Raw genomic sequence first — 26,121 nt, 5'->3', positions numbered from 1 at the left:
TTCTATATTCAAGGAAATATATTGCTTGTATATTTTCATGGAAACAAACAATTTAAACTTGAAGCTGAACACATACACACACACACACACACACACACACACACACACACATCTTAATGTGTGGCCCCTGTTCACCTAGCAGTAAAAAGGTACGGGATGTAACTCGAGGGGTTGTGGCCTCGTTTTCTCAGTGTGTGTGTTGTGTGTGATGTGGTCTCAGTCCTACCCGAAGATTGGTCTATGATCTCTGAGCTCGCTCCATAATGGGGAAGACTGGCTGGGTGACCAGCAGACGACCGAGGTGAATCACACACACAAGAAAGGATGAATATGGGCGGAGAAAGGGTGATGGTAGGAAGAAGGGAGAAGGAGGAGCAAGGGGAGGAGGAGAAGGTGTAGTCTGTGATGTTTTGGACAACACAACTACAGCTTTGAACACCACTTATTCAATTTTTATAACTATAGTATAGACTTGACATAATAGGAGCCGAAAGAAATGAGGAATGGAAGAAAAGGAAGAAGGAAAGATGAATAAGGGTGAGGAAAGGATGGGGAGTGATGGTAGGAGGAGGATGGGGAGCAGTGTGATTAGGAAGAGAAAGAGGGGGGAGTAGGAGGTGTAGTCTATGATGTTTTGGCTAACACAACTACTATGAGCACCAATTATAAAGTTTTGATACCTGATGGGAGAGAAGTGTTATCCAGAGTTTTAGTGCCTTTTCGCAATATTCACTAACAAATTTAGCGCCGTATGTACATAATTTGAGCAGAGTACCGCTGTTTTTGGCGTGAAAGTCGAGCTTTTTTTCAATGCACTTCCAATTTATACAGTGTGAAATGTGTGGCCTTTTTGTTTGCCCTGCCTTTCCGTAGTTTAATCTGCCTCAGCCGAAGCATTCAATATTGAACACTCTAATATTAATACCAAAACATGATATGGTATCAGATATTTGTGCAACACCAACACATTCACAACATGAATAATTGTACAGTACGAAAATAACACTCGTTTAGTAAGGCAGTGCTAAAAATTAAGGCATTAGTAAGTAACGATAATAATAGTTAAGTTAATCTTTGTTAATAAGAACATAGGAAGAATTGTAACACATCCTAGTATTGTCCTCAGCTCATATATTGCAAGATTTTTCCTATTTTCTGGGATATTCATAAAAAACAAGATCAGTCAGAGACAAGCAGACAGACAGAGAGAGAGAGAGAGAGAGAGAGAGAGAGAGAGAGAGAGAGAGAATGTGTGTGTGCTATTGTCTTTGATAAGAATCTAAAAAATATTCTTGCAGTAGAAATAGGTACAAGTAATTAAGTCTTGTAATAATCTGGGCGGCAGGTCAAGATGAAAGGAGAAGTAAGGATTATCAATAACACTAACCACCAAAACGAAAATAAAAACATAAGTTATTTAGTAAACAGACAACATAAAAAAAAATACAGAAGACAAATAATAACGACACTAGTTCTTGAAGGGAATATTAACTCTACTTCTTGTGCAAGACCTGTGCAGGCTCGTAAAGGAAAAGAATCTTATGAAACCACCGATAAACTAACTCTGATAAGCTCCACATCTATATTCACTGTCCGTGCTCTTACTATTCCTTTGTATTGACCATTTCTGTTCATCTTTACTTTATAATGAGAAACACTTGAACAATGGTTTATCATTGAAAGCTTAGTGCGTCAGACGTGGTCCAGAGGATGCCAGTTTCCTGTGACTGAAGGTGGCAGGATAAGGTCCAGTCCATCGGGGCTTGTAATAGTTAGTTGTGAATGTGTCAAGGGCTGGGTTGTGTCACGCCGCGCCTCGCTTCACATCTTAAAAAACTATCTGCACTAGTTAGGCAAGATCTTTACACATTATTTAGGTAAGTACTCATTTTTTTTTATCATGATCTTTAATTTCATGCGATTAACGTTAGAAAGTTTGTCTCCAATCCTTTATCAGTGTGTTTGTGATGTGACGCCTATGTGTGATATTCTTGAAAACCATCTGTAACCTTGAAATAGATTAATCTTCCCTTTATTCCTATTCTTATCGTTGGTAAGTAACATGATTCTGTTGCTGGGTAGAAGTTTGTCTGAACTTGATAGTTTTTTACTTAGTTGTTACTAAAACATATGTATATCTTTAAGGCAAGTAAGTTTTCCTTTCGTTTCTCATCATTTTTTTTTTTCATAATCCTAATGACTGACAACTAAGCTTGATTTGTCTATTAATTAGTGCCTTTCTGAACCTTGCCAATGGGTTCCTGGTCTCAAGAATATTACTGTCAGTGTAATCCTTAACATTAACCATAACAAGATGAGATGAACTATATTAGTGAGTTGACAATTGACAAACATATATACAAGTGAAAAATATGAATTTCTCTTTAGTATTCCATATTGAGATCTATTGTTAAACAGGAAGGCAGCGGGAGTAACTCGGTAGTAGCTAACGGACTAACTTTACATCATACGTTTCAGTAATAATAACGCAATTTCCCGATTTTTCTTACTTGTGGAAATTGTGGTAGTGAGAAAATATGGAATTTAAGCAAAGAGATCCTGAAATGGTAGAGTGAAGACGGAGGTGCTGTATCAACATTATTTCACTAAAACCTCATATTGCCAAAATTTTTCATATTAACCCCTTCAGTACCAAGACACGTTTTCCTATTCATTCTGGCTACTATTTGGTGATTTTTATACAGCTTCAAAACCTTAAGTGGGGATTGAAATAGTGAAGACTCAGGCCATTAATCTTCTGACTTCCATAGACCATTCCTGATGTAAATAAAATGGTCTATTCGTACCCAAAACTCAAGGTAGAAATGCGTTCCAGTACTGAAAGGGTTAAAGCAAAGAAGGATATAGTCAAACATCCGCAGGCGTGTCTTTGCCGAATTTCCTATATCATTTAGTTATCTGTTAATATAAATCTATTACCTTCTTTGTACTAAACAACTTTTTCACTCACCCAGTCACCAGTTGTTTATGGGAAAGTGTTGAAGGTGACTAAGATCCCTGGCCGTCAGCAATGGAAAACTCCCTCTACCACCAATACGTCGACAACACAACAAACCACCGCAGGGTAAGACTAATCATTTGATTGATAAGGCTGTCCTCTCCAGTAATCTCAGTTTCTTCGTCCTTCCTGTACCTCCTCTTCCTTTATCCTCTTCTTCTTACTCCATGGATCTTTCATCGTGTTCTGTTTATCTTCTCTTCTGGTATTTATTCCTTACTATTCATTTTCCTTCCTTTCTCCTTTTCCTTTATTTTGCCTATCTTCAGTATATCTTTAGATTTCTCTTTCTTTTAAGTCCCTACCTCTCTCTGTTCCTTTCCTCAATAGCTCATCGTGCTTTTCTCTTCCACTCTTCCCTTACCTGCCTTTCTTTTTCTTCTACCCTCTCTCTCTCTATATATATATATATTTCTTTCTCTTTTTTCCTCCATCTCCTAATCCGAACATCTCTTTCTCTACTCTTTTTCTCTCTATCTGACTATCTCTTTCTTTTTTTTTTTCTCAGTGTATTTCTTTCTCCTCTTTGGCTTACTTCCTTAAATCAGAACATCCCCTCTCCTTCCGCTTTTCCTTAAAGTTTTATTTATTTTCTCTCTTCTTTCCATTGTATATCCCTTCCTCTTGCCTTCGTCTCACTTCCACGCCTTAAAACAACTATTTCGTGTGTCATCACTTACACTTGTTACAGATTCTGTGAAAAGAGAGAACTTGTATTTTCCAAAGGTGAGTACGAGTAGCTACACCAAGGCTGGGAAGTTGGTGGCTTGAACATGTCCGCTTCCTGCCATGAAAAACTAAACACAGTCGGAGGAAACACCAAGGCCACGCCCGCTCCTAACCCTTCACTGGGGTAGATGGAACTCAAGTCAGATGGTTTTCAAGACAGATCGTCCTGAGTGTAAATATGCCTTAGAACGTTTGGCGCTCCTGACACTTAGTACCCAAACAAACCACTTGGTCCCCATAATGTGTCTAAACTCAAACGTCTGAACTATAGGTTTCGTGAAGGTAGCATGTAGATCACACACACACCAACATAACGTTTGCAAACTCATCCATTACATCCTCAGCTACATCCATCCATCTACTCAGCCACTCATCTATATCCATTAACTTACATCCACCCACTCACAGCCATAATCCCATCCATCTAACCAATTTATCCTCACCCATCCACCCACTGTTATCAGCTCCCAGATCCAGCCGTCCACTTAACCACATCCACTTATCCACCTACTGCACACTACCTTCCACTCACCATCCATCTACTCACCTACCTACCCATCCCATCCACACTCATCAAACTATCCACCCTACAATCCATTGCATATTGACTTACACACTCACAAAAACTACCATCCGCTCCACCATGCTCCACTAATATTGTCACTCACTCATACTCATCCATCCAACCACTTATCCATCCATCCATCCATCCACTCATCTACTTACTGACATCAAATCCACCACCCACAGCCATTCAGCGACCCACCGACACACCCATCTATCCACCCACCCAAATATCAATCTATAAACCAATTCGTCCACTCATCCACCTATTCACACATACATCCACTCACATATCCACTTACTCACCCATCCACCCATCGTTTCACCAACCTAACTGCACCAACTCCAGAAAAGAGAGAGAGAGAGAGAGAGAGAGAGAGAGAGAGAGAGAGAGAGTTTGGTGCTATATAGTGTTGTTGTTGGTGGTGGTGATGGCAGTAATGAAAACATTGAGAATTGTGATAGTGAAAAGTTTGTAGTGATGTTGCTAATGATAATGGTGGTGAGGATGTAAAGCTTCAGTAGTAAAGTTGATGGTGGTGATGAAAATGGTATGCTAGATGCGGAGAAAAAGAATTAAATCAGAATTAGTGAACGTGCTGAGGAAAAAAAAAAATGTTTATAACGGATGATCTGGAAAAAAATATATACATATCAACATCCGCTTATGATGATGTTGATTTACTCCTCTACTTCTTATATCCTTCCAACAACTCATTTTTTAAATAGGAGAGTACCCAATCTCGCAATTTTTCAGCGTTCGCCGGCTGGTTTAATTCAAGATTGGGTCAACATCGTCTCGCGGTACAAAACACTGAAGTCGTCTCAAAACACTATATTATGTATCTAATGATTTACCATGCTTTTATTTCCTCCAGTGTTTTTCTGTTGTTATTTTGCTATGGGATTTCTTTATACTCATTATAGAGAACAAAGTATAGTCGCCTGGTGTACCAAGTTCTTTAATTTTTTTGAGACTTTAATACAACATAAAACCTTAATACATATTTCACCTCTCTTCTGCAGAAGTTAATGGTTCACAAAGAAAGTACATACCAATTTTTGTTCGATTTTTTTATGAAAAGAAAGAAAATTTGCTGCCAAAACCGAAACAATCCTAGGGTGCTGCAATGCTTTTATCAATGTGTTTTTAAGCTGCGTCGTGTCATTACTTGAACTAAAAATAACTAGTCCGGATGGCCACTGTTCATTGGCTAGATCTCTATTAGTTCTCTGGGACTTCGAACACATCTGTGCAGAACGAACTGATTGGCAATAGACAATCTCATTACTACACTTTGATTTCTAAGTTATGAAAATAAGCTCTTTTACAGGGTACCATGTGTTCATGGTTTCTTGTGGTCTGTTTCCTAAACTAGAAGGAAAGAAAATGTCTTACTAACTTTGAGTTATCAATTGAGTAACTAAGTAATTTTTGTTGCAAGGTTTGAGATTGTGTAAGAAAAAAATCACGCAATGCATCGCTATAACATTAATTTTACTATTAAGACGTTTATGCCGTAAATATGTGCTTAAAAATATTTAAGTTATTCTAATATATCAGTATGTGATAGTAGATTGTCCAAAAATATACGATATTCAGTTGACCTCCTTTTCTGTGAAATATTGCTATATCTGATGAATTTCGGAACCGAAATGCGAGTTTGTGTAGTTTGTTATTGGCAGAGTATTCCTTAATAAAAATCCAAACCAAATTAATTTGTATTATCAATTAAGTGTTTTTCTTCTTTCTTATTTTTTTTATCTTCTCATATATCCTTTCCTTCCCCTTTCTCTCCCTTCTTTGTTCATATTATAAATTTTATCCTTTATTTCTATTTTCTCATACTAGTAACATTATTTTATTCCTGATACCATCATTATTATTTTCATCTTCCTTTTTTGTTACTTTTCTTGTTTATCTCGTTCTTGTTATTCTTATTTTTCTTCACATTCTTTGTTGTTTTGCTTACAGTCCTTTTCCTACTTTTTCATCTTTCTCTCTTTTTGCTTGAGTCTTATTCTCTTCCCTTTCTCCTTCTCTCTCTCTTTTTCCTCTTCCCTCGAGTTTGCCTAATCGCCTTCCACTCACTTCAACCCCTGTTCATAATCTCCCTTCTCTCTTTTAATCCATCCTTTATAACTTTCTAATCTCCGTCTTTGATTCCTTACAGTTTTTACCTCGTCGTCTTCGCTCCTCGCTTCTAGTTTTCTTTACCATTAGATTTGACTTTTAAGACCTCGAAAAGGACTAGTGTGGTAGGTAGGTCACACACACACACACACACACACACACACACACACACACACACACACACACCCCGGGATTGCAACATTCATCTCCCCAAGAGATTCGAGAGTTGGCAGATCGTGTATTTAGTAGTTCAAGAAAACCGGATATGTGGCGTCACTGTCGTTCAAGTCCCAAATGTCCGCTCGCCTTGATGACTCACTGTCCCTCTCATTGCTGCTCTGTGTGGCGTGTCCTCCTCATTCTTCTCATCCTTCTCCATGTTGTCCTCCTCATTCTCCTGGTTCTTTTTTTTTCCTCCTCCTTCTTATCCTTCTGTCATCCTTCTTTTGTCACATATTCTCCTCCTCGTCCTTGTCGTCCTCCTTCTTCTTTTCCTCCTCCTCCTCCTCCTTCACCTCCTCCTCCTCCTTCTCCTCTTCCTCCTCCTCCTCTTCTTCCATACAATACCTGAAGTCTATGATAACATGATAATGACAATACTGTGAGTTCTCAATGAGTTAGTTTTCTTCATTCAATTTTGGTGTGAAACTGAATTGATTTTACTTGTATGATACCGGACAGTTTCTTCAGATAAACAATATGTCCTTCAACCTTGTCCATCTTTCATAGACCGAGTGCGTTACGGTGATCTGCATAGCAAGTCACTGACGAATGATATGTTGAACTCTGAAAGTGTCTGTGTTTTTTCAGGTCCGCCCCGTGGTGGTTGGCGCGCCCTACGTGTTGTGTACCTTTGCCCTGGGCGTCATCCTAATGGCTGTGGGCACCTTCATCACCTCGCACGCCTACGAAGATAAGAACAAAGATCCCGTGCTGCTGGGCGTGGGTCCTGGTTTACTGGGATTGGGAGGTGAGGTTGCAGCGAGGCGGCGAGACAGGAACCTTTTATCATTATTTTCTATTCATTATTTTTTTCACTGAAGAAAGACAATTATGCATAAGTTTTTCTTAAACTTTATCTATTTATCTTTTGCTAACTGTGGTTTGTCAAGTGTATACAAATAAAGTTAAAATGCCGTAAAATCATTATGTATACACAGTCTGTAAAAGTTTTGTCACCTTCTCCTCCTCCTCCCCTACCTGATTCCCCTTCTTTTGTTAGGTTTGTTGCTGCTCAGCTCTGTCGTCATTTGCGTGGTGGCTTGCATGAGGAACCGCAAGCTGCGAGAAGTTTTGTCTGATGACTTCTTCACCATCGGAGCCTCAACGTTCTATGGCGGCAATGAGCTTGTTCACCTGAATAATGAGGACGAGATGGGCACCTACTCTTCCCAACGCCACCGACGTCGCCATTCCATCTCAGGCGGCGCCACTGACTCCAATGAAGGTGTCATGTAAGGCTTTCTTAACATTCTTTCCACTTTTCCTCCTTTGCTGCCGGTGCACAAAGCGCTTGCTAATTACAATCTAATTAATTGCATGTCACTGAGGCTTGCTGGCTTGTAATCTATGGGTAACAAACATGAAAAATAGTTTTCTTTTTGCAATCTTTAGTATTCAACTTTTGATAAGAAAAAAAAAAAAAATGAGACGAATAAATAGAAAGCTGATCATGAGTGGTCTGCAGCTGCTCCCTCACCGAGGATGTCAAGAACAAAGTGTATATATATATATATATATATATATATATATATATATATATATATATATATATATATATATATATATATATATATATATATATATATATATATATATATATATATATATATATATATATATATATATATATATATATATATATATATATATATATATATATATATATATATATATATATATATATATATATATATATATATATATATATATATATATATATATATATATATATATATATATATATATATATATATATATATATATATATATATATATATATATATATATATATATATATATATATATATATATATATATATATATATATATATATATATATATATATATATATATATATATATATATATATATATATATATATATATATATATATATATATATATATATATATATATATATATATATATATATATATATATATATATATATATATATATATATATATATATATATATATATATATATATATATATATATATATATATATATATATATATATATATATATATATATATATATATATATATATATATATATATATATATATATATATATATATATATATATATATATATATATATATATATATATATATATATATATATATATATATATATATATATATATATATATATATATATATATATATATATATATATATATATATATATATATATATATATATATATATATATATATATATATATATATATATATATATATATATATATATATATATATATATATATATATATATATATATATATATATATATATATATATATATATATATATATATATATATATATATATATATATATATATATATATATATATATATATATATATATATATATATATATATATATATATATATATATATATATATATATATATATATATATATATACATAGAAACCATCAGCCAGATAACTCATCTGTGAAAAATCTTTATTTTATTTTATTTTGTTTTACTAACGTTACATTCATTTTGTGCCCACAGGATTTTGGCCAGCACTGTCGCTGAGGAGAGAGAAAGACAGAGAAAAAATTCACGAAAGTTTGCTCGGAATCTATCCCACAAGAGTGCCAGCCAGGTCTGCTACATGGGGCCACAGGGACTCGCTCAGGAACGCCTGAGCAAGGAAGACCCGGACTACCTGGGGCTGGAGCCGATTCGACGAGCAGAACTGCATCCAGAACTCGCACAAGACTACTGTCAGAGTGAGAGCGATGACTCTCACTACATTCCTAGGAGCCGGTCCACAAGGTGAGGAACAGCCTTTTCTCAAAGCTCCCTTCCCAACCATTACTAAAGTTTTCTGATACAATCATACATATATATATATATATATATATATATATATATATATATATATATATATATATATATATATATATATATATATATATATATATATATATATATATATATATATATATATATATATATATATATATATATATATATATATATATATATATATATATATATATATATATATATATATATATATATATATATATATATATATATATATATATATATATATATATATATATATATATATATATATATATATATATATATATATATATATATATATATATATATATATATATATATATATATATATATATATATATATATATATATATATATATATATATATATATATGTGTGTGTGTGTGTGTGTGTGTGAGCGTGGGTTCGGGCAGACGTCCACGCGTAGGTTTGAATCCCACCACGTACAGCCTTAAAACACTGCCATTTGTCGAGTGGTTTAAAGTTACCTACATATCACCATGATACCCAGGTTCTAGGTAGTTACACTCAAGATGATCTTGGATGGTGATATGGGCCCTAATATGGGTACCACTATAAATAAAATTGCCTGCGCCACTAATGGGCGGAAGCTAAACAGCGCTTCCCATACACTCTTAAAGTGTGCTTACAAGCACTATAGGCCTTACCGTAAAAAAAAAAAAAAAAAAAATATATATATATATATATATATATATATATATATATAATTCACCTCGGTCGCCTGCTGGTCACTCAGCCAATCTTCCCCATTACGGAGCGAGCTTAGAGTTCATGTGTGTAATTCACTGTTTGATCTGCTGCAGTCTCTGACGAGACAGCCAGACGTTACCCTACAGAACGAGCTCAGAGCTCATTGTTTCCGATCTTCGGATAGGCCTGAGATCAGGCACACACCACACACCGGGACAACAAGGTCACTACTCCTTGATTTACATCCCGTACCTACTCACTGCTAGGTGAACAGGGGCTACACGTGAAAGGAGACACACCCAAATATATCCACCCGGCCGGGGAATCGAACCCCGGTCCTCTGGCTTGTGAAGCCAGCGCTCTAACCACTGAGCTACCGGGCCGTGTGTGTGTGTGTGTGTGTGTGTGTGTGTGTGTGAATATAGAAGAAAGTATAGATTTAAGTAGTAAATTACATTTTGATAACGCTTGATGTCACACTCTCTTTCTTTTCTTCTTTACGACATGTTTACCGTTCCTTGGAAAACTATCTATGGTTGTCACTGGTTTCAATGATGCAGCCCCAATATATTACCTGTTGTGTTTGATTCCAGCATGTCTGTTCGCCTGCCGCGGTCACACTTGGCTCCAGTTGAACAGAGACTGCACAGAAACTTATCCTACACCCCTGCCTCCCGCGCTAGAATCCAGCAACATCTCCAGCGCCAACGCCACCAGGCGAGCCTGCAAGCTCAGGGTTGGGAAGTGCAGCAGTCTGAGCCTCGGCGGAAACGTAGCTCTAAAAGAAGAAAGCCTCAGGCCACCATCAACGAGGTCGCAGAGGGTCCTACTGTACATCAGCTTCCAAAGTAAGTAGACCTGATTTTGCATTTCCATGTTTTATGTTTAGTATGCAGCTCTTTCAACTTGAGGTATAAAGTTAAATGAATAGGAATTAACATCAGTTACAACTCATAGGATGAGCTTTGAAGTGTGAGGTACCTCTTCTAGATACGATCCTGACCTCCTGTCTGCCTTGGGTTTGGGACCAAGTCATCCCCGCCTGAACAGAGGCATAAGCGAGGACGGACACCTGGACTCAGAAGCTGCCGCATCCGCCGCCTGGAGGGAAAATCCTGACGTGACATATGGCAGTCTCCTAAACACACGACGAAAACCCTCCGTAGTGATGGGCGTCAAGGGCCTGCGTCCCAAACAATCTGGGACCGCCTACAGGCACACTTCTTCCATCTATGCCTCCGACATGGACTTGCACAGGACCGATGCGACAGCCACCAGCGATACATCCCAAGCTGTACAAGACTTTCGAAATTTCCGAGGACCATACGGCAATCCTCAATATCTTCCCAATCTAGGTGAGTGCCTAAGTAAGCAGAACATGAATCCATTGATGAGAGATAAACACTTGCAAGATTATCCTGCAGGCTAGAGTAATAAATAATCGGTAAGAGTTTTGTTTCACGCTTGATTTCATAGATCCTTACTCCTGTTTACCTTCAACAGAATCCAGCATGACAAATCGCAGCATCGGGTCTTCTCCCACACTGCTTCCTCCTTTCGACTACGAAGACACCTCACCTCAGCCGGAAACCGGGAGGGAAAACACACCTACCTCCACCACGTCACACAGGCATAGGAGGCGTCCGTTATCGAACATATCATCGGCGTCTGAGACTTGTTGCTCCGAATGCTGCGGAACTCATCAGCAGAATGAAAGTGAAGCGCCTAGTAAACAGGAACTCCCACCAAGACCAACCAGGAAAGAGGAAACTGACCAAAGCACTGACCATGGGCCAGAGGATAGTGACCCTTGAGTCGAGCTGAACGAGAGGACCGCATTGTAATCCATGATCTTATCGAGCTTGTCTATGATTCTGTTTCAAACCATACTGAAAGTGATCTATAAATAGTGGTAGTTGTGTAGATCTCCCTCCTTATAGCGAGGGAAGTGAATGTAAATCAAAGGCTATTGTCGTAATATTTTTCCCATTGGTGGAGGTGGTTCAGATATTCACGTGGTCTCCAAACTATCTTGAACCATAAAAGCTCTCTGGTAAAATGCTCTAAAAAATGGTATCCGATATTCGAGGAGGAAGATATGATGTGTTCTATAACATTTAGATTATAATGAATGTTTAAGCATATACTGATTTGCTGCCTTTAAATATGAACGGCTAATTGATACATGAAGATTACTTCGTATGCTCTTACATCTCCACCATTGCCTTTAACACTTTGTCCTTCCCTTCTTCAGATTCCATGTTCTTCATTTAATTTCTTGAGTCTTGAAAAGTAATCACTGTTGCAGTGTTAAAGATTCGGTAATTGTGAATATTGTAAACATTTTCTTCCTACTTTGAATTACTTAAACTTTTCAGTCCATTGTAATTAATATATTTCTTTATGTTCTAAATACTATAAACCATTACTTTCCTTGTGTTTTTAGGATAGTACTTGACTATTTCAATCGTTGCTTAGAGTTTTAGGAAACCTCAATGAAATTAATCTTGCTCATGTTAGACGCCAGCACTTTGTATCGTTGTTTTAAAGGGTTTTCATAAGGGAAAAGTATCACTAGATATATACCACAAGGTCATACAACGGCAGTAGCCTTACTAACTCACCTATTCCGATGAAGGACGAACTATATAGTGAACACGGGTGGCACACCTGAGAGACATCGGGTCTCGAACACACACACACACACACACACACACACACACACATAAAAGCTGGTCAAACTGCTACACGTCTAGTCTGCAAACAGCTGTCATCAGTTCGATATTCCTAAGCATTTTCCCCTTTTTTTAGTGGCATGAAAGCATAATTCCTAAAATGTATCAAAACTAAAGATAATCAATGTAAGGGAACAAAAAAATTACGGTTTTTAAGAGTAACATTTCCAACACGGACCTTTTCACAAGTTTGTCCTAAATATATATCCAAAGAAAACAAGTATGACTAAAGGAGAGACTAAATTATTCCTGTTTCTGCTCTTGAAGCTGAGTATCCCAATATTATTCAGTGTGTGTGTGTGTGTGTGTGTGTGTGTGTGTGTGTGTGTGCGTGTAAGTATAAGTGATCAGTGAAAGTATTCAGATCCTTTTAATACGGATAAAGACGTTGTGTGTGATACGTTAGCTAAAGAGAAACACTGGAAAAAATAGAAAAGTTAGTTTTAGTAGTTCCTCATCTTTTCTTTGTTGCATAATGAAAATGTGTAAAAGTAAATAAATAAATAGGTAAATGATTAAACTGATAAATGAAGTAAAGTAATGTAAACAGGTAGGAGGCTTATCAAGGTTATAAAAACACATCATAAAGAAACACACTGGTTAGTTTATAATATCTACATTCATATTATTCTATGGTAAATAATGGATTGTTAATATTACTTTAATACTAGTACAGATAATTCCATTATAGACATAGATAAAACAGTTTGCTTCAAAAGACACACACACACACACACAAGTGAACGTAAAACAATAAAACACACAACACTATTAAGCACACAAACAAATCTGAGAAGCTTTTATCTTTCAAGCACAAAACATCCGAGTGACTACCCCGTCTCTCACCTCATTTCACTTCGGCACATTACGACGAAAGGAGGTCAGTGTCTTCCTGGACTGTCTGTTCAGGACGGTGGACGGTAAGGGTGCCTTCAGGAACAAACCACCCGTGAAGGCACTTGGGCACGGGTCCTGGAGCGAGGAATTCGACGCGTGCCAGCTCGGTGAAGGAAGAGGCGTCCAGCACCAGCATGCACACTTGGCGGTCCAGCCCTCGAGCGCGCAACAGGGCAGAGAGCACCACTCCGTCATCCTCCCGCTGTTGGCCGGCGACAGGAAGGAAGGATGTTCATTAGGGAAAGTAAGGTGGTAAAGAAATTCATGGTGAAATAGGAGCATAAAAATATTACTTTATCACATCACGTTGAATATCCCGCTTCCCGACGTTAAGTCTGGTTTGTACTTGAATGAGTGACAGTACACTTTAATTACATTAATGTATAGCATTCCTCCTGAGCTTCCATCACATCCTTCCACTCATTTGTGTACTCAAGGAATAGTTTGCTTTTGTGAAATAAATTAAATAATGAAACTGATAAAAGTTTGGGAAATGAGCAACAATACTTTAAAACTGCAATTTTTTGAGAAACTTTCTTTTTCTTCTCAGCCCCTGTCCCTCACCTTGCCGTGCGGTGTGGGTACAAAGATGGGCTCCGATGGATACACGTTGTCTTCACTCCATTCGTAGTGCTGCTTGTTGACCACGTCCACCTTGACCAGCTGTGGTGGTGAAGGACAAGTCAGATGGATAGACGAAGACGGACGGAGACTGACAGACTGAGAAGTATAGGGACACACAAATAAGTATTTATGCAGCAAGAGGCAGAAAGGCAGGCAGAAGCATCGACCGACTGATGGACGGAAAAAAAAAGCCTTCATTTTTAACTGAATTAATTTTCCACCAACTATTCTGAAAATATAGTGAGCCTCGCGTTTTGCTTATGCAAATGCACAAAATTAAATATGTGATAAAGAAAGGGATTGAGCAAAGACAAGAATTGACTGCGGCATGAAAGTTTAAGAGGATGAATGAGAATGGAAGAACCTACATTCATACTTGGCACAGATGGCAGGTTTTGTGAATAATGAATGCAGTACGTGGCTATAAGTGGTATGTAGGAGTAATCTGAGTAGTGTGTCATGAGAGACTAAAGAGAGGAACGCCAATCACTTCTCGCATGGACCAGCCACCGTGACAGGTAAAAGTGCAGGTGACGCGGTGACATAACACTCACAGTGCCAGGCTTGGGGTGGTCCACGTCACTGCAGATAGCGTAGAAATATTGGTAGTGGCGTCCGTTGTACTCCTCATAATAGATTCGCGGCACCTGGTAAAATTTGCATATGAATATCCAAATAAATTTTGTTCTTACTCAACACTGCTTTTTTCCTGCACAAATACAGACAAAGGAAAAGAAACACTAATTGAAACACTGAGTAGGAAACAAAAACAATACACACATACAAATGTTCAGAGATATTCAAGACCGGACAACTATCAAGTAAGGTAAGCCATGAACGAGAGAGGACAGCGAGAACCAGTGGCGTAGGTAGTGTTTTTGCCGCCCGGGGCGACCCACCGCCTTCAATTAATTTGCAGCCCTTTCCAGAAGTAATGCAATATTACAGTGCACATATACCATATATATATATATATATATATATATATATATATATATATATATATATATATATATATATATATATATATATATATATATATATATATATATATATACCAGCATAATTAGCTGTTTTTTCATTGATTCTCTGGATTTTTCTGGATTTCGGCCTCACTGAGTGTGAATGCACAGCCTAGCGAGCTGAGCTCGTGTGTAGTTCAGCATAGAGTAGTCTTTGCTTAGTTATATACTTTGTTATATTTAACGTATCAGTTTTCTCGTGATTCATTTCTAATAACCCGAGTACTTGTTATCAAATGTAAAAAAAAAAAAAAGAAAGAAAGAATTAGATACTGTAACGGAAAACGTGGTAACAGGAAGTAACGTCAATAATCAATTATATTTATGTCAATTAGACAATGGACCAAAGTGCAGCCGCCAAAAAGTGCCACCCGGGGCGGACAGCTCTCTTCGCCCCTAAGCTACGCCACTGGCGAGAACAAACCTTTATTGGATATTGGACATTACAAACAAGAAAGCACGACACTCACCTCACAGCCGATGTCCGCCAGTAGCTCCGGAGTGACGTACACCACGCCCTTCTTGACCCACCGTCCGCGGCACCGACTATCGGGAAGAGTCACCAGATTCGTATGCTGGTTGGCGTCCCTGTCAGGCTGGAGGGGCAACACCCATCTCTTAGGACGTCCACGAAACATCTGAGCGTACGTGGGATCGTACGCTGCGTTCTGTGTGAGTAGACTTTGTTGTTGACTAACTATAATTACCTCGTCTTCAATCCTTAACTAAGCTAAAGTTGAGGGCCTTGGTACATACAGTTAAAAGACTTTCCCTGATATAGGTGTTTTTTGTTGACATTCACAACACTGTAAAAACTTATTTACACAGATGCATAGTAAAAAAAGAAGACAAAAAAAGAAAAAAAATGAAAAGAAAATAATAGAAACTTTTTTTTGCAGCTAACATTATATCATGAACAATACATTATAACATGAACAATAGTACAGTACATTTGCACACAGCCTGAGCAACAATGCATTAACGCCCAGACTCGCCTTGAGCGCCTCCACAAACATGCAGTGTAGCATCTCCGCGTCCTTGTAGGCGGCAATGTCCAGCACGATGTGGCCGCGGTCCTCATAGGCATTGATGGTGTGCAGGAAGAAGAATGTCTCGGTGACGTACTGCGTGGTGGTGACGCGGCCCGTGTCTCGACGCACTACGTGAATCTTCGTCTGAGAAATAAAAGACATGTCGGGTGATTTCTAAGTGATTTTTAAGAATTTAGTAGAACGAAAAGAAGATACTGAGGTAGTAAATGATTAAAATTTTAAGAATTTTTTTTTTCTGTATTTCAATGTTTAGATTCTGGACACTGAAGGGTAAATCTCATGATTTGGTAATACTAAAATAAACTAAAAAGAAGGGCAAAGGAAGCATGTTGTTTGTGTAAAATCAGTGCAGCATACACCAACTCTCTCTCTCTCTCTCTCTCTCTCTCTCTCTCTCTCTCTCTCACACACACACACACACACACACACACACACACACACAGTCCTACTGCCAATAATATTAACTGTTGGCTATTGGTTATTAATGAGACATCTCTCTCTCTCTCTCTCTCTCTCTCTCTCTCTCTCTCTCTCTCTCTCTTTCTCTCTCTCTCTCTCTGAATAGTTAAAATAAACTATAACTGATTAATTTCACTTAGCTGCAACAGATAAAATAATTCTACCAAATTGGAAAAAAAAAAAAATTATTCATTGCAATGAAAAAAATCAACAATACGAAAAAGCAAAAAAATATTAGGAGGAGCGAGCCTAACCGAGAGAGAGAAAGAGGAAGAAAAGAAAGAGGAGATGAATGCGGGAAGGGAAAGAGAGAAAAGAAGTTTAATGCTTCTTGACTTTCTAAGAGGATTAAGAGGTAACAGAGAGCAAGTGAGGAGTCTTGTGCTGAGAGAGAGAAGTTTGTCTCTTCCATCAATCGACAGTGCACATATAACGCTCAATTGCAAAAGGATAAGACACAGTGTTATAATTTACTGTACAGCGGTCTCTTCAGTTACTGAGCTCCCTGTCTATATTCTATCTCTGTTCTTCCATCTGTCTATTGATCTCTATCTTGCTACCTGTCTAACTTTCTCTGTATGTCTATTAGTTTCTCTTCTGCTTGCCTGTCCACCTGGCATTCTGTTTCTGTTTGTCCGTCTGTTTATAAATCACTGTTAGTAAAAAGCGAATGAAAGAAGAAAAGACGAAAAAGTCGTCAGTTTAAATCTCGATATTTTAACATCTTACGAGTCACGTACGATCACTGATATTACAAGGGAAAAGAAGGTAAATATAGATGGAGAGCACGTTCCTTTGATTACTGTTGATTAATAGAGCAAATGTCTGGGAATTCTCAGTTTATTTTATCTGCCTCTGCCTCTGTTTCTGTCTGTCTGTCTGTCTGTCTGTTTGTCTGTCGGTCCGTCACATAACTATACATTACTAAGCAATGTTATTTATGTTTTTTTTTTTTCTCATAATGAATATAACTGCAACTGAGAAACAGCAATGTGTGTGATGAATAAGTAATAGGTGTGAAGAAAGGATTTTTTTTTCTATATATTCCAGATCTTTATAATGCTTTAAGAAATAAATGTAAGATCAGAGAGTTGTTTAGTATATCTCAGATAATCAAATGTCATATGGAAAAAAATGTAATAGAAAGCATAGACATTTAAGCTCAGTTTTTTGTATCACAAAATAATCTATATATTCAAGCAAGTGAGGTCCTGACACACACACACACTCTCTCTCTCTCTCTCTCTCTCTCTCTCTCTCTCTCTCTCTCTCTCTCTCTCTCTCTCTCTCTCTCTCTCTCTCTCTCTCTCTCTCTCTCTCTCTCTCTCTCACCTCCTTCTCAAACCACTGCAGGGCGTCAATGAGGGCGTCCTGCTTGGCGAGCACCTTGAGGATCTTAGGCACGGACACCACCAGCGGCTGCTCGATGATGACCCAATAGTTGTCAGTCATGGCGAAGGAGTGCATGTAGCAGGGATTGAGCATCCAACGCGCCGCCACCGTGCCCACCACCTTGGCCTGCTCGAATGGAGTCTTAACTTTCCCTGCAAACACCAATGACGCATTTATCATGTTGCATATATTTGTGACTCATCAAGTTCTAAGGTTTAACTCATATGTTTTGTTTTCTAATAATTATCAGCATTCATGTTTATCTCCATATGTTTTACACACATACAAGGCTATCATAAAGACAAAAAAAAAAAAAAAAGATGAATAAACAACATCAGAAGACTATTTGTTTGCATCTTCTAACAAGTAGGTGAATACAAAAATGGTTATGAATTTATCTTTTTTTTATTTCTTGCATGTTTTCAGCAGTCTCCCTTAAACTCTGAAAGGAAAGACCAAATCAGATTACGAACACAGACCATTTGAGGATGTCTTGGTCTTGGGGAACTTGCATATGTGATATTTCGGCCCTAGAGGACCCGCGCCCTGGCCCAGGTTGTACACAGTGCCGTCCCGGTCCACATGTGGGTGGGCCGTGTGGGTGAAGATAGCGATGTGGCGCGTCAGATCCACCTAGGAGACAGTGTGACAAAGACGAGGGTCATAGATTGAAATACATTAGCTTTTTTGCTTGTATAGTGAGTGCTGTGTAAGCGTCAAATACAGAAAATTTGAAAATAATGGTAAATGTATCTGTTTCACATTCCGTCATCAACACCAAAGACATGCACGCTTTCACTCACTTTCTCGTGCGTGGCTAGAGTGTCTGGATCGATGCGAAATATGAAAGGCGTTTCGGTGAGGGCGTATAGGCTGTCTCCATACGGGTACAGGCTGATCTGGGCATTATCCGTGAAGTGTTCCTCCAGGGAGAATTTGCTGGCGATGCTGAATGAGGAGTTAGATAGATAGATAGATAAATAAATAGTTTGATAGATAGATAGATAAATAGATAGATGAGTGGATGGATAGTTAGATAGATAGATAGAAAGACAGACAGATAGATGGATAGATGTATAGATAGACAGATGAATTGATAATCGATAGCTTGATATCTGATCTCAAATAACATTTTTTTTTTCTCGAAGCAAATCAATGAAGATTTGAAAAAAAAAGAAAATCAGTATACAGTTTACAGTTATCAAGACAGTATTCAGTTGCATTTAATTTCAGATTATAGGCGCTCACTCTTTCTAAATAATGTGAGACTAAATGCAAAACAATTTCCTAGAAGCATTAGGCAAGGGACTCACTTCTGCAGGATGGTCTTGCAGGGGTCAGGGTGTGCTCGAGTGCCGAAGTAGTTGACGACTATACGCTGTGCTCGGGTGTCCCTCAAGTAACTGCGACTCTGTAAGAACCTGTTCTGGTACGTCACTTTCCCGTCCTTGAAGTGGAACCTGAAGAGGATATTTTTTTGCTACGTGAAGTGAAATGTTTATCTAACATATTGTTCTGTTTTTGTCAAATGATTAATTTTATATCAATCAGAAGTAATGATTTTATGTTGTTATCGTTATGAATACATTTTTGCCATCTATTTTGTACAGTATGTTGTAAATACCTATGCAGGAGAGCCGATCCGTCGAACACGTGGTTGTACTGATCCTCCCCCACCTGGATGCGTCCCGGCCCGTTCCTGATGAGAGCACCGCACAGCCACCGCGGCACCTCACCTGCAGACACAGAACCACAGTGTTAATCACTCCTTATCGAAACTTCTTGATTAATTAATCCATTATTGGAATATTTTTCTTGTTTGCAAATTTGAAAGAATATTAGTATTATGAAAAGAAACCCTCTAGATTGGGCTCACAGGCGAAAATACTGTAAATAATTTAGTTTGTTCTTCATTCATTGACAAGTATTACTCACCAATCTGGACACCCGTCAGTGGCTCGATGACCTCCTTGGTGCAGGAGCGGATCCATATCGTGGGATCACAGTTGGGATAGTAGTTAACCCGACCATCGGCTGTCCGCACCGGCTTGGCTGTGTAGGAAAGGTCATCAGTTTTTATTTGGGGAATTAAATTCTAATCGAAATGTTTACAATTTCCAAGGGAGTTTAACAATTTCTTAATTTCGTAAAATTAATAGAAATTGTAACAAAACAGCTTTACAAGGTAAATTTACAATCAATTAATGAAATACTCCACCCACCTGGTGAGTCATTCTCTGAAGTTCCGGGTTTAAAATTATCGCAATGAGTCCTGCAATGAGACGCTTTGTGGACCGGGGAAGTGGTGGGTGTGACGTAGCGGGAGGGCGCGTCCTCGTCTTCCCCACACGTGGACCAGTAGTACTCCTCTGGTCTAATCCTCACTGGGCTTGAACACTTGTGGCACAGGTAGGGACCCGCACGGTCCTGGCAGCTGAGAGGTGGAGTTGGTGGCTCTCTCATGAGGTACTGCAGCTTCCGCTCCTCGCTGGTGAAGCTTGGCGGGGAAGTGACTCTACTTGGCTGCTGAGGACTGCCCCACCTTGGCATGTTTCTGTTGTTGTTACGATACTCTAGGGAACTCAGAGGCTCGCGTTCCGTATCGAAGTAATCATCAGTGTGCAGAAAGCCACACGCACTCTTGGGACGACTCCTGATTCTTGAGTGTTCCGGAGTTTGAGGAAAGTCGCTCCAGCTCTTTCTATAACTGGTATTCTGATAATAAGTGCGGTACTGCTGCGCCTTCACTTTTTCCTGTAACGCGCACCTCAGCTGAGATATCTCTGCACTTCGCCGCCTTATACGGTCAGTCGAAGAGATACCTTCAGCTGAGTGATGAATTTCCCTTTTGTTTCGAAGGGTTACAGGGATTTTATTCTCAGAATATTTCCCAACGCTGCCTGTGGTCCAGGTGTGTCGACAAAGGTTGCCGTTCAAAGAATTCGACAGATCTCTTTCTGATGAGGAAGATAAAGAGAGGCATGACTCCTTGTGTTCCAAAAGGACTGACGAAGTCTCCTTTTTTCTGTACGCGAACGACACACTCCTACCGATGGCGTGGCCTGCACTGCGGTGCCCCTGAGGCTTGAGGACACCGCAGCTTGGTCTTTGTGCTTCCTGAGACGCCGCATATCCGTATGTAAAACTGGATACTCTTTTCAAGTTCTGATTCCGGGCTCCCTCGTCTCTGCTATTCATTGTCTGAAAGATCTCTACTCTGCTTGCCATTGCACAATCTGGCCTTGTTTCATTTCCTTCTTTATCTAATGTCACTCTCGCATTCGTCATTATGTTCTTTCTATTCCTTTTGAGAGACCATCCTTTTTCCCTAATGGCTGAAAATCCACCAAGATGAGTAGGGGAGTAGCTCGCCACCTTGACGTGCTCCACTTCCATGGCCAGCGTAGGCGAGTCAGCACTTCATGGTTCACTGGGCGATGTGCATCAAGCAAACGGAAGCTAGGGCCGTGATGTCACTTCTTCCACAGATGAACTGGATCGTAGAAATGATGTCTCACTAATCTAAAACAAGAAGAAAAGTATCTGTTGAAAATTTCTGGACAGAAACACCTTTCCCTGTCATGAAGACATTACAACGTGATTCGTGATAACCGTATGAAGGTTACGTGTCACGAACAATAAAGAAAGCAGGGTTCATTCTGATCTTCCAAATGAATAAACTCCATCGATGAGATCAGAAATGCCTAATTGACACGTTAAGCCATAGGTGAGTCAATCCATTCTTATTAAGCAAAATTTTGCGAAAAAGGGAAAGTAATCTTAAGTACCTTGTTCAAAATGTAAAAGTACCGAAAATAATAAAGAATATTATGATCATCAACGAAACGAAACAAAACGAAAGGGAATTTTAGATAATACATAACAAGCTGCCCAGATCCTTACCAAGTATTCAGGCACGAGTGTCTCTCCTCACATTGCGACCTTCAATAATGTGCATCGCTTTGGGTGCACTCTTTGCAACTGCTTTTTTCTTATCACTCACATTGACACGCACTACTTCACTTATAATCAATAGGTACAGTTATTTAGATATTGAACAATAAGAGTGTTCTAAGGGGAGAAAATGATTGCAAAGCGGAGAGAGGAGGAAGGAGGGAAAAAAAAATATGAACTGCTGAAAGATGTCATATGTGCTATAATCTCAGCAGAATAAAAAGCAGTGAGGTAAAGAATCGTTTCAAAGACTGAGAGAGATAAAAGCTGGGGAAATGTAATCGAGGAGGAAAATATAGGAAATAATATGTACTTTCCTGAACATGAAGATATGAGAATAGGAAAGGTCCAATATGTTTGTTGATGATATGTATGCTTAGGTGAACAGAGGCGAGGAAGCTATGTAAAAGATACAGAAACGCATGGTGTGTTCTGGAGGAATAGAGTGAATTATGTATCTCCTGTCAAGTGAAGGAGATATGAGAAGATCTAGAGAGGTGCAATGTGTGTGCAATGGAGATACAATGGATATATGATAAGGAAAGTTTTTTGTGTTAGGTAAGAGATACAAAGATGCAGTGTATGATCTGGAGAGGGAGAGCGATCGGTAAGGGTGAGCAAAGGATCGAAGTAACGAGAAGACTGACTTAAGTAATCACGCGTAGGGTCTTCTGTCAGCCAGCCACGCCCCTCACTTGGCTGTACGCGGCTCCCATCTCCGTAATACGTCTCCTATTCGTCTATTCTATCTTCCCCTATATCTTCTTTTCCTCCTCTCCTCCTCCTCCTTCTCTTCCTTCCTGACATTTGACTTACTTAGTTATTATTTTTGTGGACTATATTCTCTTGACAGAAAATTGAATTCTCTCTCTCTCTCTCTCTCTCTCTCTCTCTCTCTCTCTCTCTCGATATGAATCCTACTTTCCCGACCATCTTCACCGCCATAGGTGCCACTTATTATCATGAGCAATACGTCGCTGCCTTCAGCACTATCACCGTCACAGCCGCTGCCCTTCATGCCTTGTTATTACCTCATCAGTATCACTCTTCACCATTAAAACCACTGCTATCCTGAACTGTCATCACCACCACCACCACCACTACCACTTCTATATGTACTGTACCATTGTATATTCCCGACAAACAACAGACTTTTAACATCCTCACTTCGTTATACTGTTATATTTCACGATCCTAAGCATATACGAGTAAGAGGAGAAGGAAAATGCAGTAGAAGACTTCTCCACTAAACTCCCTTATTCTGATATACGTATACAATGGAGCAAATACTGATCATACATTAGGTTTTCTCGATATCGGCTTCGAGCGCTTGACAGTTCGGTAACGCTTCTACACTTGACCCTTGAAGCTCACCACCAAACCCCAGTACTGCTCTCCCGTCTCGACCAGCCAGGAATCCCGACAAGATCTATACTGGTAATCCCATTTAGGCTTGTGGTAAATATGGTGGTGGTTGTGGTGGTGGTGGTGGTGGTGGTGGAGGTGGAGGTGGTGGTTGACTAAAGGGAAGGAAGCAGGTGATGCAATACTGACCTTCCTTGTCATCACTCTCATATTCGGAGTATTTATTTCATCCCATCTCATCTCATCTCATCTCATCTCATCTCATCTCATCTCATCGAGAGAGAGAGAGAGAGAGAGAGAGAGAGAGAGAGAGAGAGAGAGAGAGAGAGAGAGAGAGAGAGAGAGAGAGAGAGAGAGAGCCATATCGTGATTTCCCTTTGTTCCTTGTTACGAGTGAACTTTGCCCAAATACACCCAATTCCTTCTAGATGCTTTGTTCAAAATGACGCAACCTTAGTTTATCCACAAATCTTACTGAAAGAAAATCTCCTCTTCTTTGCCCTCCTTTAAGCCTTTTTTTTTACATACATTCTCGTCCTCCTCCTCCTCCTCCTCCTCTCCTCTTCTCATACTCACGTGGCAGCTCACATGACAGGAGTTTGCCTTGCCTCCAACCCTCCCTCCCTTCTCCTCCATCTCTTCACACCCCTACCACCTCCTCCTCCTCCTCCTCCCCTCTTGTCGTGGTGGAAAGGAAATCATAAGTCGACCAAGAGATGCTCCTGCTAACCTGACGCATGGTAGCCTCCTTGCCACGCGTGTCTCGTCGTTTTGGTACAGACTACAGCACTGATTTCCCAAGTGTGTGCCGCACTGCCATTATCCCCTTGATGTGCAGTAAAAAAAATTGGGTGGGATTTTGATTTGTGTACATAACATAGCTAGATTATGGGTTAAGTTTAGGTTAAATTCTATTTGTATTTTTACTCATTAACTAAACCTAGTGGCCTAACCTTGTGTGTGTGTGTGTGTGTGTGTGTGTGTGTGTGTGTGTGTGTGTGTGTGTGTGTGTGTGTGTGTGTGTGTGTGTGTGTGTGTGTGTGTGTGTGTGTGTGTGTGTGTGTGTGTGTGTGTGTGTGTGTGTGTCTGTATGTGCAGTTTTAGTCCATCTTCCTTGTTTATTGTTTTCCTTTGTTAGTTTTTTTCTTATTTGTATAAAGGAAAGGGGTGGTTTGGATTTACACAGCGGTTAATATTGTCTTTGTTGTTGTTGTTGTTGTTGTTGTTGTTGTTTTTGCTGTTGTTGTTGTGGAAAGTAAAGGTGGTGGTGATTGGTTGGCTAGCTTGCTCGTTGGTTGTTGTTGTTGTTGTCATTGTTGTTGTTAGGTTGCCGTCGTTGTTGTTTGTGGTGGTGGTGATGGTGGGAGCAGTAGTGGTTATTGGTTATTGAATATTGTTGTTGTTACCGTTGTTGTAATCATCGCTACCTCTGTCGCTATTCAGTGTCGAAGTGAAACATAAATGTCACGGAAATATAACTTTTACACCAATATTCCCTTAGAAAACGAAAAATTCCACTAACGTCTCAAAATCCTTTAACAGAATTCAAGAACTTCGCAGAATTAGTCAAGAGATGAAGATGATATCAAGAAGAGATACAGCAGGTCAGACACGTGTCCGTCCGTGTATCCGCTTGGACAGGCCATTACTCGGGGTAGCGATAGTGTCATGATGGGCTTGCTGATCTAGCCCGCGATAAAATCACGCAGATAAAGACTCGTGTTTCCTCAGAAACGAAGAGGATTGGTAAATCGATGAATATCGCTGGTCATCAAGTCTCCCTTCGCAGACAGTCCGGGAAATCGAGAGGTTGATTGGTCAAGAGAGTGAAACCAAAGATGACGATGATTAGTGTTGGAATGCATGAGTGTGTACATGCATGCATGCAGGGATGCAGGCAGAGGTAGGCTAGAAGGTAGGTAGGAAGCCAGGCAAAGAGGTAGGCAGGGAAGCAAGCAATGAAACAAGCAAAGGAAGCACGTACGGTGTGCATGTAACATACACCCACCCAGCCACACACACACACACACACACACACACACACACACACACACACACACACACACACACACACACACATACACACAAAAGATGTAATAGACTGGCTAGCAAACGCACACGTGCTGAGAATGACTCCCTTCAGCCTTTGAATGAATAGAATGGTCAACAGGTCCTTTCGTGTTACTCCTCGTTAGATACTAGTCCATGCAGATCACCACTACACATTTACCTATTTATTTTATGGGTCATGATCTTATATTACCTGTTGTAGGACACGAGACACTCCTGCAGAATAAATCATAGTTTTCCTACAATCTATTCAAGTTTTTATACACATACGTCGTAGCTTGTTACATTCTCGGTCACCTGACGCTGCACGAGACCAGTAATGGTGAAGCAAGGGAGGCTAATCTT

At 39.2% G+C, this 26,121-nt stretch overlaps 2 protein-coding genes across 4 annotated transcripts in view; one reads left to right on the top strand and one right to left on the bottom strand.

Moving 5' to 3' along the window:
• The first annotated feature begins 1,720 nt into the window (after positions 1-1,720).
• LOC123518894 lies at positions 1,721-12,621 on the top strand. The gene is made up of 8 exons (XM_045279950.1): positions 1,721-1,877; positions 2,976-3,085; positions 7,257-7,416; positions 7,669-7,900; positions 9,193-9,459; positions 10,800-11,054; positions 11,197-11,561; positions 11,710-12,621. The coding sequence occupies exons 2-8, from the start codon at positions 3,032-3,034 to the stop codon at positions 12,018-12,020; spliced, it is 1,644 nt and encodes a 547-aa protein (XP_045135885.1). The 5' UTR covers positions 1,721-1,877; positions 2,976-3,031; the 3' UTR covers positions 12,021-12,621.
• Positions 12,622-13,525: 904 nt separating this feature from the next.
• Positions 13,526-26,121, bottom strand: part of LOC123518893 (carotenoid isomerooxygenase-like) — an 18,244-nt gene continuing 5,648 nt past the window's right edge. The window contains exons 1-13 of one of the 3 annotated variants that reach the window (XM_045279947.1): positions 22,291-22,310; positions 20,610-21,909; positions 20,323-20,439; positions 20,012-20,123; positions 19,701-19,847; positions 19,191-19,335; positions 18,867-19,020; positions 18,328-18,539; positions 16,480-16,659; positions 15,955-16,152; positions 15,017-15,109; positions 14,403-14,558; positions 13,526-14,040 (exon numbers count right to left, since the gene is read on the bottom strand). In XM_045279947.1, coding sequence (XP_045135882.1) covers positions 13,807-14,040; positions 14,403-14,558; positions 15,017-15,109; positions 15,955-16,152; positions 16,480-16,659; positions 18,328-18,539; positions 18,867-19,020; positions 19,191-19,335; positions 19,701-19,847; positions 20,012-20,123; positions 20,323-20,439; positions 20,610-21,783 — 2,922 coding nt within the window. In that variant the 5' untranslated portion in view covers positions 21,784-21,909; positions 22,291-22,310 and the 3' untranslated portion in view covers positions 13,526-13,806. Of the gene's footprint in view, positions 14,041-14,402; positions 14,559-15,016; positions 15,110-15,954; positions 16,153-16,479; positions 16,660-18,327; positions 18,540-18,866; positions 19,021-19,190; positions 19,336-19,700; positions 19,848-20,011; positions 20,124-20,322; positions 20,440-20,609; positions 21,910-22,290; positions 22,311-26,121 lie in introns of those variants that run through there. The other 2 variants (XM_045279948.1, XM_045279949.1) reach the window with 2 other exon arrangements.

The sequence above is a fragment of the Portunus trituberculatus genome, chromosome 44, assembly GCF_017591435.1.
Source record: "Portunus trituberculatus isolate SZX2019 chromosome 44, ASM1759143v1, whole genome shotgun sequence".
In the NCBI taxonomy this organism is placed as follows: domain Eukaryota; kingdom Metazoa; phylum Arthropoda; class Malacostraca; order Decapoda; family Portunidae; genus Portunus; species Portunus trituberculatus.
The sequence above is the reverse complement of the archived record's forward strand: the minus strand, read 5'-3'. Positions and strand labels throughout refer to the sequence as shown.

Bases quoted from the DNA above. Each gene is read 5' to 3' on its own strand.
- LOC123518894 (XM_045279950.1), top strand. From the start codon at position 3,032: ATGGAAAACTCCCTCTACCACCAATACGTCGACAACACAACAAACCAC. The intron at 7,901-9,192 runs GTAAGGCTTTCT...TTGTGCCCACAG, and splicing joins GACTCCAATGAAGGTGTCAT to GATTTTGGCCAGCACTGTCG. The intron at 11,055-11,196 runs GTAAGTAGACCT...TACCTCTTCTAG, and splicing joins ACTGTACATCAGCTTCCAAA to ATACGATCCTGACCTCCTGT.